Source organism: Hemicordylus capensis, chromosome 4 (assembly GCF_027244095.1).
Source record: "Hemicordylus capensis ecotype Gifberg chromosome 4, rHemCap1.1.pri, whole genome shotgun sequence".
Lineage (NCBI taxonomy): Eukaryota > Metazoa > Chordata > Lepidosauria > Squamata > Cordylidae > Hemicordylus > Hemicordylus capensis.
The window spans coordinates 313,919,042-313,938,363 of record NC_069660.1 but is presented as its reverse complement, the minus strand read 5'-3'; the positions used below and the strand labels follow the sequence as shown (position 1 = coordinate 313,938,363).

General features: G+C 46.4%; 1 protein-coding gene across 7 annotated transcripts in view; it reads left to right on the top strand.

Moving 5' to 3' along the window:
- Positions 1-17,808, top strand: part of SLC45A4 (solute carrier family 45 member 4) — a 204,481-nt gene extending 186,673 nt beyond the window's left edge. For 6 of the 7 annotated variants that reach the window (XM_053243752.1, XM_053243757.1, XM_053243751.1 and 3 more), the window contains 4 exons: positions 4,026-5,101; positions 8,055-8,154; positions 8,583-8,794; positions 10,781-17,808. In XM_053243752.1, the coding sequence (XP_053099727.1) occupies positions 4,026-5,101; positions 8,055-8,154; positions 8,583-8,794; positions 10,781-11,143 (1,751 nt within the window). In that variant the 3' untranslated portion in view covers positions 11,144-17,808. The remainder of the gene's footprint in view (positions 1-4,025; positions 5,102-8,054; positions 8,155-8,582; positions 8,795-10,780) is intronic. The other variant, XR_008305729.1, reaches the window with a different exon arrangement.
- Positions 17,809-19,322: the final 1,514 nt, after the last annotated feature.

The window sequence follows — 19,322 nt, the reverse complement described above, 5'->3', positions numbered from 1 at the left end:
AGAAATGGGCGTAGCGGACATATCAGCCAAAGCTGATGAAAAGCGCTCCTGGCCACTGCCTCAACCTGAAAGAGAGAGTGAGTTTTGGATCCAGGAGCACTCCCTAGCTATGTACCTGATCTTTCAGGGGGAGTGTAACCCCTTCCAGAACAGGCAGATCTAAACCATCTCTCAAGTCCCAACCCCCCACAGTCAGTGCCTTCATCTTATTTGGATTCAACTTCTGTTTGTTATTTCTCATCCAGCACATTGTCTTCTCCAGGCAGGCATTTAGGGAAGTTATTCCATTTCTTGATGAGGTCAATATGGAGAAATAGATCTGGGTGTCATCAGCATTTTGATAACACCCTGCACCAAACTTCCTGATGAGCTCTCCCAGCGGTTTCATGTTAAAGAGCATTGGAGACAGTATGGAGCCTTGTGGAGCTCTGTACTTTAATTCTCACTTTGCAGTGCAGCAGTCTCCAAGCGACACGATCTGGAATCTACCAGAGAGGTAGGAACGGAACCACTGTAAAACAGTGCCACCTAATCCCACCTCCCTCAGGCGACCCAGGAGGATGCCATGATTGATGGTATTGAAAGCCACTGAGAGATCCAAAATGATCTACGGTGTCACACTCTCTCTGTCGATAGCCAATTGGAGATCATCCATCAGGCTGACCAAGGCAGCCTCAACCCCATTGCCCGCTCAAGGGCCAGTTTGGAATGGGTTTAGATAATCTGTATCATCATTGGCTTACGGTTTGTTCCATCAGCCCTTAAAAAGGTGGTGGTCTACCCTCTTCTGAAGAAGCCTTCTCTTGACCCTGATAATCTGGATAACTTATCGTCCATCTCCAATCTTCCTTTTCTTGGTAAGATCTGGAGAAGGTGGTTTGTGCTCAGTTGATCAGAGTCATGGAGGAAACTGATTTCCTGGATCCTTGCCAGTCAGGTTTTAGGCCGCAGCACAGCACTGAAACAGCATTGGTCGCCCTGTCTGATGACCTGTATCATAACCTTGATATGGGAAGTGCACCTCTCTTGGTTCTTCTTGATCTTTCCACAGCCTTCGATACCACTGACCATGCTATCCTTCTGGAGCGCTTAAGTGGGCTGGGTCTTGGGGGCACTGTTCTTGAGTGGTTTCGGTCCTACCTCACTGGGCAATTCCAGTCGGTGTCAATTGGGGTTGGGTGTTCTGCGCCCTGGCTCCTTTCTTGTGGGGTTCCACAGGCTCGGTCCCTGCTCCCATTCTTTTTAACATCTTCATGAAGCCACTGGGCCTGGTCATCCATCGGTTTGGGGTAAGTTTTCATCAATATGCTGATGATACTCAGCTTTCTATCTCTACCCCTGGCCAAACAGGTGATGCCATCCATGTGCTGGCTCAGTGCCTAGAGGCTGTCAGGACCTGGATGGGCCAAAACAAGCTCAGACTTAATTTCTCCAAGACCGAGTTGCTCTTGTTCAGTTTGTGATCTGGCCAATTGCTGTGTGTGAGTTTATCTCTTGACGGGGACGTGCTTCCCTTGAGAGAGACAGTTCATGATCTGAGGGTCCTTCTGGACTCGCAGCTCCTGCTTGAACAGCAGGTGGAGGCCGTGGCCAGGGGTGCCTTTGCCCATCTTCAGCTGGTTCACCAGTTATGGCCTTTTCTCGACCATCAGGCCCTGGCAACAGAAACTCATGCCTTTGTTACCTCTCGTTTGGATTACTGTAATGCGCTCTACCTAGGGTCGCCTTTGAAAACAATTTGGAAGCTTCAGCTAGTCCAGAATGCAGCGGCCCACCTCCTCAGGGTGGCCGTAGGTTTGATAATGCCACACTTCTTTTACAGTCGCTGCACTGGTTGCCTGTTCACTTCCGGGTCCAATTCAAGCTTCTGGTTCTCACCTACAAAACCCTTATGGGCTTAGCACCTGTTTATCTCCGGGATCGCCTCTCTCGGCCAGTTATATCCCGATCTGTGAGGTCTTATCAGCTGGCCCTCAGTGTTCCAGGCCCTGGTGTCGTATGTGGTGCCTGAGCCCATAGGAGGGCCTTCTCTGTGGCTGCCCCTCTTCTGTGGAACACTCTCCCCCACCCCCAGATTCATTCAGCCACCTCCCTGGCTGCTCGTAAGGCCCTTCTTAAGACCACCTGTTTTGCCAGGCATTTGCCCTTTAATTTATTATTATTGTTGTTGTTGTTACTACTACTACTTCTTCTTTAATTAATTGTTATTGGTATTGTTGTTCACCACCTAGAGTCTTTGGAGGAGGCGGTATATAAGAACATTTAAATGAATGAATGAATGAATGAATGAATGAATGAATGAATAATCATGGAATCCATGCAGAACGGAGTTCACATGCGCAGCTGAACACTCCTAGAGCGCCTCGTGATCCCTGATGGATAGAGGGGTTGGAATTCTTGCAAACGAGGCAATGATGGAAACAACTTAGATCAGAAGCAGTGTAATTCCCTGTAACAGGGATTCCCAGATATTGTTGACTGCCAGCATCTCCAGCTGCAGTAGCCTTTAGCTGGGGATTATGGGATCTGGAGTCAACAGCATCTAGCAATCCCTGTTACAGGAAACACTGCTCAGAAGCCTGGACCCAGGCGTGTGTGATCCTCAAGCTCAGCTCCTTGTCACACGGGAGCTGGCTTTTAAGGGAAGGTTGTAGTAGTACTTACTCAAGTGCAGCCCAGCAGAAAATTCACTTCACCAGCTCTCAGCATGGAAGAAAAATGTCACTCTCCAGAGCGCAACAGCAGCAATTTGCAAAAGCTTTTAAATGAAGGACTTTGGTTGGCACCCAGCTGCCTGCAACCTCCTCTTCTGGAAGTGTGCGGTTTGGGGAGCAGCATCCTGTTAATAAGAGGCTCTGCCCAAATGACATAAATGCGTGACCACAATGACTGCGTGCCAAGTGTGCTGTCCTGGCTCACAAAAGGAACGCAGTCCACTGAAGCAGGCAAGGGACTGAAATGGCTCATTGCAGCGGCTATTCCAAGCCATCTTGCTTAAAATGGCTCAGCGTAAAACGCTTAGGTCCAAGTTACCTTAGAGCACACCTTCTTCTGTATGATTCCCACCGCACACTATGGTCATCTGGAGAGGTCCGTCTCCAGTTACCACCGGCATGTCTGGTGGTGGATCGAAACCAGGCCTTCTCTGCAGCTGCTCCTGGGCTGTGGAATGCACTCCTGGCAGAAATCTGTGCTTTGGGATCTTTGCTGGCCTTCAAGAGAGCCCTTAAAACTTATTTGTTTGGCCTGGCCTTCCAAAGTTGTTAAATTGTTCTTGAATGTTTCTCTTTTTAAATTGTTTTAAACTGTTTTTAAATTAGTTTTAAGTGTATTGTTTTACATGATTGTTAGTTTTTTGTTTTGTTGTGCACCACCCAGTTAACAGTTTCACTGTTAATCATTGTTACTTGTGGCTCAGGCTCATATATATGCTACAAATCCTCAGGAGCTCACACAGACACACACAGGATGTGTGTGTGCTTGTGGGACATGAAACGATCTTATTTACTATTTATTTTTCTATGCAAAGGAGGAAGGACAGGATAAAAAGTTCATACATAAATAAAATAAGATCCGATTAGACATTTGTAGGCAATGCCAACACCAGGGGAAGGGGTCTTTAAAAGATTCCCAGCAGTTAGGAGTGGGACTTCAGGACCCTGCATAGCAATTTGTTCGATCCCTCCACCCCCACACCCCCACCATGACCATCAAAACCAGAACAAATGATGCAGCATGAGAGAAATTTGCTTGATGTCTTGAGAAACAGGAGATAAATTTTCCACCATGGAAATGCTGGATTCTAAGACCTCTATAAATCATGCAGATTTCCATGATGCAGACTTTGGGTTACCTGGGCACCGAATTCTAAAATGGGGTGGGTTTTTGTTTTTTTGCACAGTGTATAGACATCCTTGGTTATGGTGTTATCTTCTACTGACCTAGAAACAAGATGTGTCCTCGGTGAAGGAGGGAACCTTTAAAAGGCAACCCTGTATCACTTTGCCTTTTGTTTTCTTTCTTAGGGCTTGGAGGAGCCATCGGCTACATGTTGGGTGGCCTGGATTGGATGCAGACCTTCCTTGGGTCCATCTTCAAATCCCAAGAGCAAGTCCTCTTCTTCTTCGCTGCCATTATTTTCTCTGTCTCCGTCGTCCTCCACCTTTGCAGCATTGAAGAAGAACAGTACAACCCACAGCAAGACAGAATTGACGACGAAGCAGATACCCTCTCAAGCGTCAAGCTGAGCGGCAGCATTCCTCCTCTGAATCGACTAAATGTCATCAGCGAGGAAGACCCGTATGGGAACTCCATGTTCCATGATGAGGTCCAGTCAGAACGAGACCTCAACATGGAGTTTCTGGAGGTGGATATCGTGCGGAGCAAGAGCGACTCTGTCCTGCATATGCCCGATGCCACCCTCGAAATTGAATCTGAACTGCTTTTTCTCCATGACATTGAGCCTTCCATTTTCCAGGACTCTTCTTACCCAAACACCCCTCACAGCACCAGCCAGGAACTCATGAAGTCCAAATTCAACCGCCTGTCTGCTTTCCTCAGGGAAAACGAGAAAGAGGAGGAGATGTTACTTGATAATCACTTGAATGAAGCCAAAGTTCCCAACAGCAATGGCTCCCTACCAAAAGATCTCCTGAATGGACATGCTCAGATTGGCATGAAGCAGTCGAGCACCTCAAACTCCATGCGCAGGCGGCGGCACATGTTCTACCGCCAGCCCTCCTACACCTTCTCCTACTACGGCAAAATCGGCTCTCACCGTTACCGCTTCCGACGGGCCAACGCCATTGTTCTGATCAAGTCCTCCCGGAGCATGAACGACATCTATGACATGCAGAAGAGGCAGCGGCAGAGGTACAGGCACAGGAACCAGAGTGGCGCCACCAACTCCAGTGGAGACACAGAGAGTGAAGAAGGGGAAACGGAAACCACCGTCAGGCTCCTGTGGCTCTCCATGCTGAAGATGCCCAAGGAACTCCTCCGGCTTTGCCTCTGTCACCTCCTGACCTGGTTTTCCATCATTGCTGAAGCTGTCTTCTATACTGACTTCATGGGGCAGGTCATCTTTGACGGGGACCCCAAGGTGAGTGCAAAGCTTTCCTGGCTGGAGACAAAAGGGACAACATATGATACGCTTTGTGTATGGGTTGATACTCCAGCCTGCCACTTCAGGGAGCAGTCCTGTGTGCTTCCTTGTAAGTAAAAGCATGCAGATGTTGCTTGAAACAACAAGGAATATGGGGTGATGTCATTACTTTTTAAGGAGAGAGATGTATGTTCCCGGAACAATATGCTGAAATGGTGCTGTACTCAGGGATGCCACCCAAGGATGAAGTGTGAGGTGCACCCTTCTGCTCCTCGGCATGTCCTTGGACACAGTAAACAGCTGGCGCAGGTATACCCAACTCCCTGCAGAAAGCAATTTTGGTATACCCAACTCCCTCCAGAAAGCAATTTTGAATTTGATCTGGTTTTGCAGTATATTGGGGCCAGTGTAGCCCCATTCCTCTTGGGCATAAGGGCAGCACAGAATTTTAGGTGTGTTGGGCCTTGTAGCGGATTACAGCCTTTGTCTCAGAGCAAGCTCACATGAGGGAAAGAAATACTGAATTATCCCTGCTGAGCTGCCTGGCTAGGCTCCTCCTAAAACTACCCTGTATTATTGGTTGGTTCAAAATGCTGCCGCTGCCACCCCTTTTATCATCAGAGCTTGAACCTCCCAGGGCTTGGGGTGGAATCCCTGGGAAAACTCTTTATTTTGCTCTTGGGCAAGTACAAACATCTTCCACATGCAAGCCTGCACGTGGTGAGAAAACTGATAGCTTCTGACCATATATTATTATTATTATTATTATTATTATTATTATTAATAGTAATAATAATTCGATTTCTATACCACCCTTCCAAAAATGGCTCCGGCCGGTTTACACAGAGATATAATAAATAAATAAGATGGATCCCTGTCCCCAAAGGGCTCACAATCTAAAAGAAACATAAGATAGACACCAGCAACAGTCACTGGAGGTACTGTGCTGGGGATGGATAGGGCCAGTTACTCTCCCCCTGCTAAATAAAGAGAATCACCACGTTCAAAGGTGCCTCTTTGCCAAGTTAGCAGGGGTAGCCAAGTTAGCAGGGGTATGAGGATGTTATTGCACCAGAGGGGTATGAGGATGTTATTGCACCCGAGGAGTCTCCCTTCGCACACACACTCTTTCCTGAGTTAAAAACCAACTCGTAGAGGCTTGTAAAAAGAAAAGAACTTTTAAAAACCCAGTTTTATTCAATTACTACAGACTGTTTCCGTAATGAGGCTTTCTCAGCTTTTAAATACAGTTAAAAATACTTAGTAAGTTACAAAAATAGGTTATCTTTAACTTTTCCCTAAAATCTTCCCGAAGCCAAAGCCCAGGCTTCCTTTCCTTGAACCAAACTCCAGATGAGAATTCAAGCTGCCTGCCCTCCAATCTTTCAAGGATCTGCAGAGTCATTCTCCTGCAGCCAACGTCCATGGCTACATGTCCTCCTGTACCGCTCCTACCTAGCTTCTTTCTCCTAACAAAGAACTCCCTGCTTCCTGGCAACAACTCTCTAGGTCCCAACCACCTTGTGTGCTGATTGACTGAGCCCTGGAGTTCACCAACCTGTCAGTCAAGACAAGGTTCACTTCCGGTTAACTCTTTAGGGGGAGGGGAGTCTGATTACTATAGGCCTGCATCCCAATATCATCTCTCCCTTGGAGATTCAGGGCTTTATGCTAAGGAATGAAGAACCATATTTTGGATCAGGGAAGACCCCACAAAGCAGGCCAAGTCAGCCAGTGATCCAGATTGGGGGTAGTGGTACAAGTGTTGCTAATTCTCTAGAGCAGGGGTCCCCAACCTGGGGGCCTCCAGGTGTTGTTGAACTACAACTCCCAGCACCCCTAGGTACAATTTATTGTGGCTGGGGGTGCTGGGAGTTGTAGTTCAGCAACACCTGGAGGACCTCAGGTTGGGGACCCCGCTATAGCATGTATTTTGTCTCTCTTAAGGGAGTCGCCTTGAGCTACCTTGAGGAGAGGAGATCTGGTCTTGTGGTAGTGAGCATGACTTGTCCCCTTAGCTAATCAGGGTCTGCCCTGGTTGCATATGAATGAGAGACTAGAAGAGTGAACACTGTGAGATATTACCCTCAGCTCTGGTAAGAGCAGAAGGTTCCAAGTTCCCTCCCTGGCTTCTCCAAGATAGGGCTGAGAGAGATTCCTGCCTGCAACCTTGGAGAAGCCGCTGCCAGTCTGTGAAGACAATACTGATCTAGATAGACCAATTTTCTGACTCAGTATATGGCAGCTTCCTATGTTCCTGTGTACCTGCTTTGAGGTATGTTCCTATGTACCTGCGTCTCTGGAATGAGACATTTTCCCCCTCTGGCTATGGCACATCATACTCTGCTTTGTAGGAGATTTTTTAATTTGTTTTGTTCTGGAGTTCATGGCTGGATTTTCTTGTGGTGCCTTCCAGCCCTATGGGCTGGTCTGGACAAGACAGCAGCTGCCACACACATTCAGAATGGAGTGGCACTGACAGCACTCCTGCCCTGATGTCCCCCCACCCCTTGTCAGAGCATCCCTGGATTGTGCATAAGGAAATTATCAGGGAGAATAAAGTTAGCTCTAATGTGATTACAGATTAACATATCCTTGAGAAGTCAGGCAAAGTTCTTCACTGAAGCCCTGGCAAAGTTCAAACATCCAAGCCAACATTGGCAAGCAAATAGGAACTCCTCCCTCTCAGTTTTCATTGAGCATGTACTGCAAATTCCCTCGACCCAAGTAGCATCCCCGTGCCTGGTGTCCTGTAACAAGTGCCAACAGAAGTAGACAACCAGGCAGGAAAGCATCACAAAGTTTGGCTCTTGATTAATTGCGGCCTAAAAGAAAAAAGTAAGTGCGTGCAAGCAGGCTGGTGGGCAGAGAGGCATCAACGTGGACTTAAATGTTTAAGGCTGCTGGGGTTAAAGAGGCCTTCTAGTAAACAGGCATTGTTTTCCTGCAGGCTCCTTCCAATTCCACCGAACTGTATGCCTACAATGCTGGTGTTCAGATGGGCTGTTGGGGATTGGTCATCTATGCTGCTACCGCTGCTGTGTGTTCAGGTAAGAGGTTTCCTCCTTGGTCAGAGGGTTTTTCCATGGCTTACAATGTAAAATAAGCAGGGAAGATACTTTTTAATAAACACAGATGGTTAGCCAAGGAGGACCTGGAAAGTGGGTACTTCCGTGGGAGCAGATCCAGGGTTGGCACAGCTTACAGTCTGTGCTTCTCCCCACAGGACAGCAGTCTTGGCAGCCAACTGCCAGACAAAGACACGTCTTGGAGACCAGAAGTCACCTGCAGGCTAGCAGACAGCAAAGAATAGGAGAGAGTCCATGATAAGGGGAGAGGCAGAGGGATGGAGGCTGGCTGAAGACAACCAGCCTTGCCTGTGGGACCCCCTTACTGAGGAAGAGAGCCCAAGGGAGGGTGAGCCCCTGCTGTGTGGCTTCACCTGATGTACGTATCTCATTTATTAACCCTTTTGCAGCCTTACTACAGAAATACTTGGACAACTATGACCTTAGCATACGCGTGATCTACATCTTGGGCACGCTGGGATTCTCCATTGGTACAGCGGTGATGGCCATTTTCCCCAACGTGTATGTCGCCATGATAATGATCAGCACCATGGGCATTGTCTCTATGAGTATATCCTACTGCCCCTATGCCCTTTTGGGGCAATACCACGACATCAAGCAGGTATGTGGCAACACATTGTATCTTCAAGGAGTATGAGTTATGAGGGGGCCACTGCATACAAGCTTATAAAACTGCCTTGTACCAAGTCAGAGCATTGGTCCATCCAGCCAGTAATGTCTGTCCTGACTGGCACTGGCTCTTCAAGGTCCCAAGCAAAGGTCTTACCAGAGCCCTGGCACTTGAGATATTTTAGCGGAGATGCCAGGGATTGAACCTGGAACCTTCTGCATCCAAAACATGTGCTCCATCACTAGGCTGCAGTCCCTCCTCTTCTCCCATTAGCGAAGTCACTCTGTGGTGCACATACCACAAAGGGGAACATCCATGTTTTGAGAGCCCCTTACACAGCTGCAGAGGCAAGCTGTCCCATTCCTGCTAAGAGTTGCACAATCACAACTTCCATTGGGAAGTCCCATTGGGAGCCCTGCTGCCATTGGGAATTGCAATTGCGCAGTGCTTCGTAGGAATGCAAGTGCCCACCTCCACAGCAGCGTGGGCAGCTCTCGAAAGGTGGACATTTCCCTGTGCCATATGTGAGCCATTATCGGTACTCGTGGTTTAAGCATGGGCATATGTCTGATGCTCTACATCAGATGTAAGCATTGGCATATCCCCAGTGCCCACAAGAGAAATGGTTTCACTGGGCTCAACGTAACTCTACCTTGCTGCATGCTTCCCAGTCCATCCTGTCCTATCCCCCCTAGAAACAGTGAAAGGTGGTCTTTGCAAGCTCTGCCCTATCCCCGAGCTCCTACCTGGGACGTCTTTGACTGCCAGGTTCTCTTCAGGCTGCGCTACCTGCCCTTCTATTTTTAGCAGCACTCACTGTACTGGCTAGATTTCAGGCCGAGCTATCTACAGCTCAGCCTCCTCCACTCTCCACCCACCAGAGGGGCCTTCAGCTCTGGGACACTCTGAATCAAGGGGAGAGAGGCAGGCAAGCCAAGCCAAGCATTTTCTGACAACTCCCAGGCCCTACAGCACCAATTGAGGGCTGAATTGAGCCTGAGGGCCATCTGTTCCCGAGTACGAATATAGAGGAGTTGAATCCCAGATCCTAGAAGATGGTGATTCTCTGTTACCTGGTTCAGCCTGTAGTTGGGACTTAATCCAAGCAAGACAGTGGTGCTTTTGGTCAGTGGGAGAGCCGATCTGTCACTTCTGGATGGAGTGGTACTCCCTCTGAAAGAGCAGGTGCCCAGTCTGGGGAAAGGCTCCTGTATCCCACTTTTACTCCTGAAGGCCTCGGTGGCACCAGGAGCACCTTTGTTTAGCTTTGGCTGGTTTGCCAGCTGCAGCTCTTCCTGGAGAAGGCAGTCCTGGCCACCATCATGCACACCTTGATGACATCCTGGCTTAACTACAGCATTGCACTTTTATGTGTCCGGTGGGGCAGGAGCTGCTCTTGAAAAGCCTCTGGAAGTTACAGCTGGGGCAAAAGGAGCGACCAGATCAAGGGCCTCTGGCATGGAGCATAGGGCTGCCATCTTGTTCTGCTTGCTTTGGCTTGCAGTTGGTTTCAAGGGACTGGTCATTACCTTCAAAGTCCTTAAATGGCCCCAACTGGATATCTTAAGGACCCGTTTCTCGCAGCTCATCAAGATCCTCTGAGGAGGGTGAGCTCTGCATTAGAGCACCTGCAGAGGATTACTGTCAGGCACATGGGATAGGAGGGCCTTTCTAGTAGTCACACCCAAACTCCAAAATGCCTTCCTGAGGAGCTCTGTTCTGCTGCCGCTGTGGCCTCCTGCCTCATGTTCCTATTCCACCATATGTTTAGGACTGGGGCCAGTCTTCTCTCTCTGAATTTATGGTTGCTGTTTTTAACTGGTTTGTATTTTAAGGTATTTCTGCTTTTCATATTGTCTGCCACTTTGAGACGTTTAGTGAAAAATGGCTTGGAAAATGTAACAAATGCAATAAACAAGACAAACCCTGCTTGCATTTTCTCTCCTGGTCTAATGCATCTCCTGTGTTTTCTTTCAGTATATTCACCATAGCCCTGGAAACTCAAAGCGAGGTTTTGGCATCGACTGCGCCATCTTGTCCTGCCAGGTCTACATCTCTCAGATCCTGGTGGCCTCCGCACTGGGAGGAGTAGTGGATGCCGTGGGCACAGTCCGGGTCATCCCTATGGTGGCTTCGGTGGGCTCTTTCATGGGTTTTCTGACAGCCACTTTCTTGGTGATTTACCCCGATGTCGGCGAGAGTCCGAAGGAAGAGCAGAAAGGACTGGCCCCTCCCGAGACAACGGAAAGCAACGGCATGAAGGAGGAGAAACCAACCGTGATCAAGCTCTCCCGAAAAGAAGCCACCTCCCTGGAAGTGGAAAGCGAATCGACCGTTTGAGCAAATCACCGTCATTCACACACATTCCAAGCAATTCAGGTGCATGAATCAGAACATTGTTAAAAGCAAAATCTGAACGTTCAAAAGACATCCATGCTGCCCAACTTGCAGCAACAATTAATGGTTCTTTCATGCAAAAATGTAGATGAAATTCCATAGTCCTAGGGTAGCCTTGAATAGGTAGCTTTGAAGCGGCTTTGCTTTCTCTACAATCCAGAAGATCTCCTTTCTGAGAGGTTTTTTTAATGAAGTGCAGTGCACCTGGGCTTCAAAGGTAACATCGATTGGCAGTACATTTTCTTCTTACCTGGTTTTTAAAAACGCCATAGCAGTTTTCTCAAAATACTTAACTATCCATTTGATCAAATTATTTGTTGCAATTTTCAGACTGTAATTGAAATCAAAAGCAATTCTGGCTGCAGCTTTTGCAACAAGATTACTATTTTTCTGTCGTTTTGGCCTGACCCCTTCAGCCCTCGCGAATCAGTTGCATTAATCAAAATGGTATATTGGAGAATCAATGCAATATTGGCCTGACAGCTGCAATTTGGGAAGTGGGGGGGGGGTGTTTCCCTCTCAACATTAATCTGGGTTTTGTGATGTTTGGTGCATTTGCCACAAGGTATTTTTCTTCCCAGACTTCTTTTAGCAGATTGCTGCAGTTAGTGAGGGGACTGCTGTTGGTTTGAGGTTTTTTTGTTTTGTTTTTTTAAGCCGTGCAGAACATCTGTCGCTAGCAGCTGTTGTTTCTGCAGCATGATCTGTCTGCCAGAGTCAGAGAGGTTTTGGTGAACAGAAACGGTTTTTATTTGGCTTCAGACAACGTGGCGTTTTAGGGAGCACCATTGGAAGATGCTGTGACCATTGTGACCAGGGAGCTGGTCAAATTGTGATTTTCTTTTCTTTTCTTGTGACATTTAAAAGCCAATCATCTCCTTTGTGATGAAGCTGTTCTGGGAATGGGGGGGATCCCCTCTTTCGGTTTCTTCAAATGGGTCATGAGGGTCCCCTTGTTTAGAAGGGGTTGTTGATTGCACTTTTTCTGAACTTCTGGGCTGGAAATTGTGATAGCAAGGTTTGTTTATTTTTTAAAAAGTAGTTTCGCTGTGACCAGCGGAAACCAAAGGCCTACCTCTGATACTGCAGCCTAGAGTGTGCGTGTGTGTGGTTATTATTATTTTTAATAATGTCTCTTGAAACAGCTTTGGGCCTTAAAGAATCCAACATTTTAAAAATGCTGTCTGTTTTTTCTTCGCCAAGGAGTTATGCTGGAGTCTTACTGACCTGTTTCCCCCTTTCCTTTCAACCCAAACTCTTTGACCCCCACTCCCTCATGGCTTTAACTTTATACTGGTTTCAGGACAATAGTGGAAACACACAAAGGAGGGCACTGCTTAAGTGCACGGCTGGGCTTTTAGCAAGGCCCAGATCACTGGCAGGCCAGACTCTGACACTACGCCAGGTCAGTATTTGGGACGAACAGCCTGTTAAGAGAAGGTCATTGGGAGTAGTCAGCTTAAGAGTTCTCACCCGAAGGAAGAGCTTCTTCGTGGAAGTTCCCTACTGCTTGCAGAGCGCGCATCTCAGGGAGGCCGCAGCTGGTTCCAGACCAAGGGCAGCGGATCAGGGCCTCTCTTTGGATATTTCTGCTGCTTCAGATGCAGCACTTTCAAATGCATGTCTTGAACCATGCTGCAGGTATAGCCATTCAGAAGCAAATATCTACCTATCTATCTATACATTTACAGTACATATATATAAATATATTTCAGAATGAAAAGCAGTTTTTAATTAATTACTTGAATTGTCAATATATTTAAAAAGAATTTGTATGTCTGACATAGCTAAAGCGATAATCATCTTGCAGGCGTCTTTGGATAGTTTGGCAGCAACTTCCCCAGCTTTTCTAGCTGTGCTCTTTGGTTCCTCAGTTCATGCTTTTTACCTGCGTTGGGGTGAACAGGCTCTTTGTAGACCGATGAGATTTCATAAAATGCTCATTTTATACAGGGTTTTGCAGAATCTTTTTTTTTATTATTATTATTAAAACATTTGAAAAAGACTCAGTTCTTTTCCTCAAAAGAACACCACTTGGAGCATTTGGTTTTAAACTGGTTTCCAGGGGGCAACATAAATCCTACAGAAGCAATCCGGTTGGGACAGGCGTTCTCAAACTTGGGTCCCCAGATGTGGCTGGACTACAACTCCCATCATCCCCAGCCACAGTGCACAGGCTGTTGTGACTGGGGATGATGGAAGCTGTAGTCCAACCACATCCAGGGACCCAAGTTTGAAAACCCCTGTTAGGGAAGTAGATCTTGCAAGCCTTTATAGCCAAGAATGTTCTCTCTACTGTTATTATCTGATCCTATTTGCCACACCAAATCGCAAGACAGCCTTTGTTTAACTGCAGGACTGGCTTTTCTTTTGAAAACTTGACATATTATTTTAAATGGATGTCACTTTCAAGAAACTATTTCACCTTCTTCGCAAAGGATCCCATTTAGGTGTTCTGGGTGGCCTATAAAAATAACACGTTGCCACTTTGGGCCTGATCATATTTTAGGAGAAGGAAAACTAATTTGTTGGTTTTTTGTTTTGTTTTTTAGATCTTAATCACTCTTTTTCAATTGAATGCCCCCTTAATGCCATTTGAATCCTAGCTGTTTTGCCTTGTAACTTCTCTTGCTTAGAAGGCTTGTTTTCACCTGGTTCAGTGTTCCTCTGCTGGAACCATTCAAGGTCAAGAAGGCAAGGGATGTCTCCAGTGGTGACTCTTATTTAGGGTGGTGGGTCCTGTTCAGAGGACTCACATCGTGGCTGCTTCTAAGGCTTAGTCCAAATGGGAGACTTCCAGCTCTTCCCTGGGCCCTATATAACCTCCTGCTTCCCAAACCATTCCAACAGTTGCTGGATTACCTTTTTAGCTTCACCTTCATGCATTGGTGTTCTATAAACCTCCCACTGCAATAACAGCACCATCTTTTAATATTTCTCTGGTTTCTCTGAACTTGATCTTTCTTAAAAACAAAGCAACAAAACAGAAATCTGGCCAGTCTGGAGACTGGGCAGTGTCTTGAATTCTAGAGAGGAGAAACTTTCTGGCAGGACTTGGGAGTAGCAGAAGCCACACAGAAATGTGGCCCTCCTTCATGTTACGGAGAGACAGCAGCTAGAGTTTATGCTGTGAGTGGCTTTAAAGAGAGAGTGCTTCTCTTTTGGTTTTGTTATATCGCATCTTCATCTTGGTCTTTGGTGCGTCTGGCTTACGGCCACATTTCACATTGAAAGCCTCCAATGCTTGTATTGTTGGCATCTAGTAGCTGATCATTATAGCAGCATCTCTCAGATTTTATTGGCTTTAAGAGGCTTGAATGTAACCCTTTTGGAAATTATAGGAGTTGATTTCCAGTGACGACTTCCAGTTGACTTGAAAACAGGCTTATACATTTAAGTTCACTGGAGGAGCGAGAAAAGCAATAACCTTTTTAAAGACATTGGTTCTTATTTGCACATGGGTATTATGACCCAACTGAACTTTTAATACTACATCTGATCAGTAATACTCCTACTGGATTCTGTCATTCAGACTTGTTTCGAGACTCCCAGTCAAGTCACACAGAAACTTGGTCCTCCTTCAGCCAGTGGAGAGAGAGGCGAACAGCTAGCATTTTTATTTCAGGCTGCCCCTTGAAAGTGGGGAATCTAAAGACATCTTGGAAGGATCTGCAAAAGAAGGGGCTTCACTGTGGACCTCCCAGCTCCACGAATCGCCACTTTCCTCTTGATTCTTCCTAACTGCTGGCCCTTATGGAGGAACTCCTGGCAAATGTTTTCCCTGGACTGGACTTCGAAGCTATTTTTAAAGATAAGTTTAGGTCTGGGATGCGGGAATGACTGCTTTCCAGCTTTCCTCTCTGATTTTGAATTCCTTCCGCCAAGATCTGTTTGTTAAGGTTGTGGCTGGAAACGACATCAGGTCTGACATTCAGAACAGAACTGCATTGCAGGAGGGGTGAATACCTTGCTTGTTGTTTTTGCTGCAAGGTGCCAAGACCTTACAAGGCCGTTGAAGCAGGCTACAGCCACTTTGGCTCCTATCCATGGTCTTTAGAGGAGGCTTTGAATGCCGTCTCAAGGCACTCTTTCATGTTGTGGAGGGGGAGAGTGACATTGTTGTCTCACAGTACCTTTTAATTCCTGCTGTCAGGTGGCAAGCCAGGGCTGATGGGATCCCTCTCCCCGGAAGCACTTTTTGACAGCAGGAACTCAACTGTTTCCGTGTGTTTCTTCTTTGCAGCTCACTTTCAGAGCTGACCTGGCTGTTTGGCACCTTCTGGTTTCACCTTTTTCTTTTTCTTTTAGTTCAGTCACTGTAAGCTTTTTCTTTATTTAAAACTAAGCTGTTGGGGCCCGCCCGCCCCGTGGTTCTGCTGCTGTTGTCACTGTACCTCACAAAACAGTTTTCACTACAACATTTCACACACACCCCAACCTGCTAACAAGATGCGATCAGCTATCAGATCCATTTGTTGCTTCGTGTGCACAACAACCCTGCATGGTTCCCGTCCCCCACCCTCAAGCGCATGTAGCAACTTCAGTACCCGAAGCGTCTTTTTGTGAGAAAAAGGTGATTGGTTTTTATTAATTTGCAGCTATCCTTGTTTCTGTTTATTGGCCAAATAAATGTAATGGACACCAAATGTTGCACAGAAATGGGAATCAATGACTGTGTGGTGAGGAAAACAAACCAACCAAGGATACCAAAATGTTTTTTCTTCAACTAACTACAGATTGCAGGGTCAGCCCTCAGGTGGTGAGTTCTGCAGGAAAACAAAGCTACAGCATTAAAGTTCTGCATTGGGGGTGAAAAGTCATTTGCAAAAAATATATATAATCTACCCAGAGTTCTGTGTTTCCATGTTGCACCGCAAATAAAAAGTTTTATTTCCTATGTATCTTCTTGATCAGTCTTTCTGCCACCTTTTTCTTTGAGGGGGGAACTCAGATGGCTACTAACAAGAAAATGTGAGGAGCATAGACACAATAAATGCAGTTCCTACTGACACAACTTTCACCAGGCAGTTAGTCAGATGGACAATTGTTTACCTCAAAACAGAGAGTCAGTTGAAATTTGAGAGTGTCCCTCCAAGAAGTGAATTCTGGTCTTGGGCACCCTGTAGACCACTTCCAAGGTACCTTTTTTGCAGCCATGGGCATGATTCCAGTGTTTGTGATAACACACACAGAGCCATGCTTTGTACAGATTTGCCACACACATGCGCGCGAGGCGCTTGTTGCCAGAGCTGTGAACAGAAACTGGGTTCCTGCACACTGTGCAGTCTACAGGCCCATCTTTGAGCAAATGCTATGAATAGCACAAATCAGCAAACATGTTGCACAGGGGTACCAGCTACGTGCACCCTGAGAGCTTTGAAGCTGCCAACGAGGGAGACTTCTAGCAGCTGTGCAATCTCCACTCAGTATTATGCGCAGCTATAGAAAAAGCTTGAAGCTGTTGAGATTCCATCTAAGCATCTCTTTAAAGATACAGGAACTGTCTCATGGTTTGTGCCAGGCATAGCTGACCTAACAATGGAATCACTCATGGAATCATCCTACAGCTACAAAATGTTACCTGGAAACTGGCCGTATGCTTCACTTCTAACATTTTCTGCTCTGCAGGAAGCTTGGCTTTTCTATCGTGTCAACGGACTAGAAGGTCACACCCTGTATTGCTCCCTGGAGCTTAGTAGGCATTGGGCATTTTCTGCATAGCTGCCAGAAAGTGAACATCATGTGGTAGGGTGTGCCCAGGTGGTAAAAGCTCCCAGGAAAATGTTAGCTTCCCAGCGTGAACCCCCAGAAACTTCAGGACATGAGAGAACTCGTTGGGTTGATCAAATCAAAGACTATTTAGCTCCCCCCGCCCCCAGAAAATAGGAAACCACATCTAAAAGAGCCAAGGATGTAGTCATCTCTAGCCTGGCCTTCATCTTTGTTAGTGTTAAGTTCCAAAATGTGGTTAATTCAAATACAAGCGTATTATTATTCTGGGTTATTTTATTTGAGCAGTCTTTGCTGTTCCAAATTACGCATTTGCTCTTATTTCTGCTGCAACATGGACCTGAAACCTTGGTAGCCAGTGGCCAGCTGGATTTTTAAAATGCCTCACCTGGTGAAAAGCTGCATATAGGCATCTCATAATGAAAAATATAAGTAAATATATATATTTAGTTCCATTGTGAACTGGCCATATGACAACTACGTTTTTATCAACTTATTAAGTTGGGGCACTATACTAGCTCTTGCTGAGTTTAGCAATGTTTATAAGCGTGTGTTAAACACATAATGTTTAATGAGGAAAAAGGGATAACAAAAAAGAAATGTGACAGATGAATGTGTCTGAGTGGATTAGATGGCATATTGTTCTGGGGTTTGATTTCAACACGGAGCTTTCTTTTCTGGTTTGTAAGGTAAAGACTTGTTGCATGAGAAACAGTTTAACTGTTCTGCACTTTTGGTCTGTTTGTATAATTTTTTTTTCTCCATTTATGGATAGAAAAGGCTGAATGTAGATTTAAAAACAAAAACCACTATTTCACATTTACATTGTGTTCAATCCATTGTTCAACAGTTCAATCTTAATAAACATTTCAATATGAGCTGGTGCATTTGGTGTGGTTCTTGCATAGATTTTTAAAGATGTTTGATGGTAGATTTCAGACGGCATTGACTGCAGGGCCTCAGAAACGAAAGTCAGCCTGCAGAGATGCAAGACAACTGGAGCTGAAGTGCGCTCCGGGCTTTCCTGGCAGCCCCAGCAGAGCAATTTTCACACTTCTCTTCTCCCTCCAGATATACTTTTGACTTCCAGATATCTGTCACTATGGGCTGCACAGCAACACTTCTGCAGAGAACATCAGCCATTGCTAACTTGGGAGCTGGCTTGCTCATATTGGAATGTAGGGTATAACTTTATGAACAGCTACTACATAGGCAGCTGCCTGATACCGCATCTGACCATTGGCTCATCTAGTCCAGCACTGACTGGCTCAGGCAGAGAAGAGCCCCCCCACCCCAGTCTTGCTTCCCAGCTCTTTTTAAACGGTTTCATGCCTGCGATTGCTCCTGGGGCTTTCAACATGCAACAGACATGCTCAGCAATTGTATGATGGCCTTTCCTAAGTGAGAAGGATCCATGTTTTCTTTGGCATTGTAGCCTTGCACGTCCAGTGGCATACAGCCTCTCCAGTCCCTAGGCCCCTAGATGAAGCATAGGTGAGCCCTTTCCTCAGCTTCCTGGATCTCACCCTCCTTGTTTGTTCAGGCATTGACATCCTTCACCATTTTTTCCTCTCAAGTCCTTGCTCCCTCCCCCCCACCCAGTCTTGTTTCTGAGCTTCTCCCCCTTTATAGCCAATAGTCCAACCCTCAAGCTGCCTGTCTCCCATCTTCCCTCCCTGTCCCATGTGTGTAAACCGCCCTGAGCCATTTTTGGAGGGGCGGTATAGAAATTGAATTTTTTTAAAAAACACCACCCCTCAAGGACCGAGCCTGCTGTGAAGATTTTCTGCAGCAGTACAAGCAGCACGTACCTAGGAAAGCACTACTCACTTCACATTTTTGCCCTCCTAAGAATCCTTCCAGACACTACAAGGGAGGTGGGCATGCACTTGTATCTCTGTAGAAGTCCATACCAACTCATACTTCTCTTCTGCAGTAAGATGAAAAGCTGGAAACTCATGTCACTGAAGAAGCCTCCCTTCCCAACTCCCTTTTGGGAAACTGACTTCCTCCAGAAGCACAGGAAGTAGAGAATTATGAAACATTTGGTGTCAGGAGGGAAAGCTGGTCCTCTTGTTGAATCAAACAGCCATGCCATGCCTATACTGAACCCATGCAAAAGCATGGGCCACACGTGTCCCAGATGCTGACACTGAAATCCTGAAAAGATCATAGGCCTATTCATACATTATGTGCAACACTCCTACGACCGGTGTGCAGTGTGCACAGATCCCAATTTATACACAAAGTCATTCACGTGTTACATTGAGAGCAGGTACAGAGGTGCACTTCCTATCAGTACCTGGCATTTGAAAGGCCTGTATCCAGGTTCACTTTTTAAATGAACAGAGGTACAGTCATTCACACAAATACATGTACTAATGTACAGTCA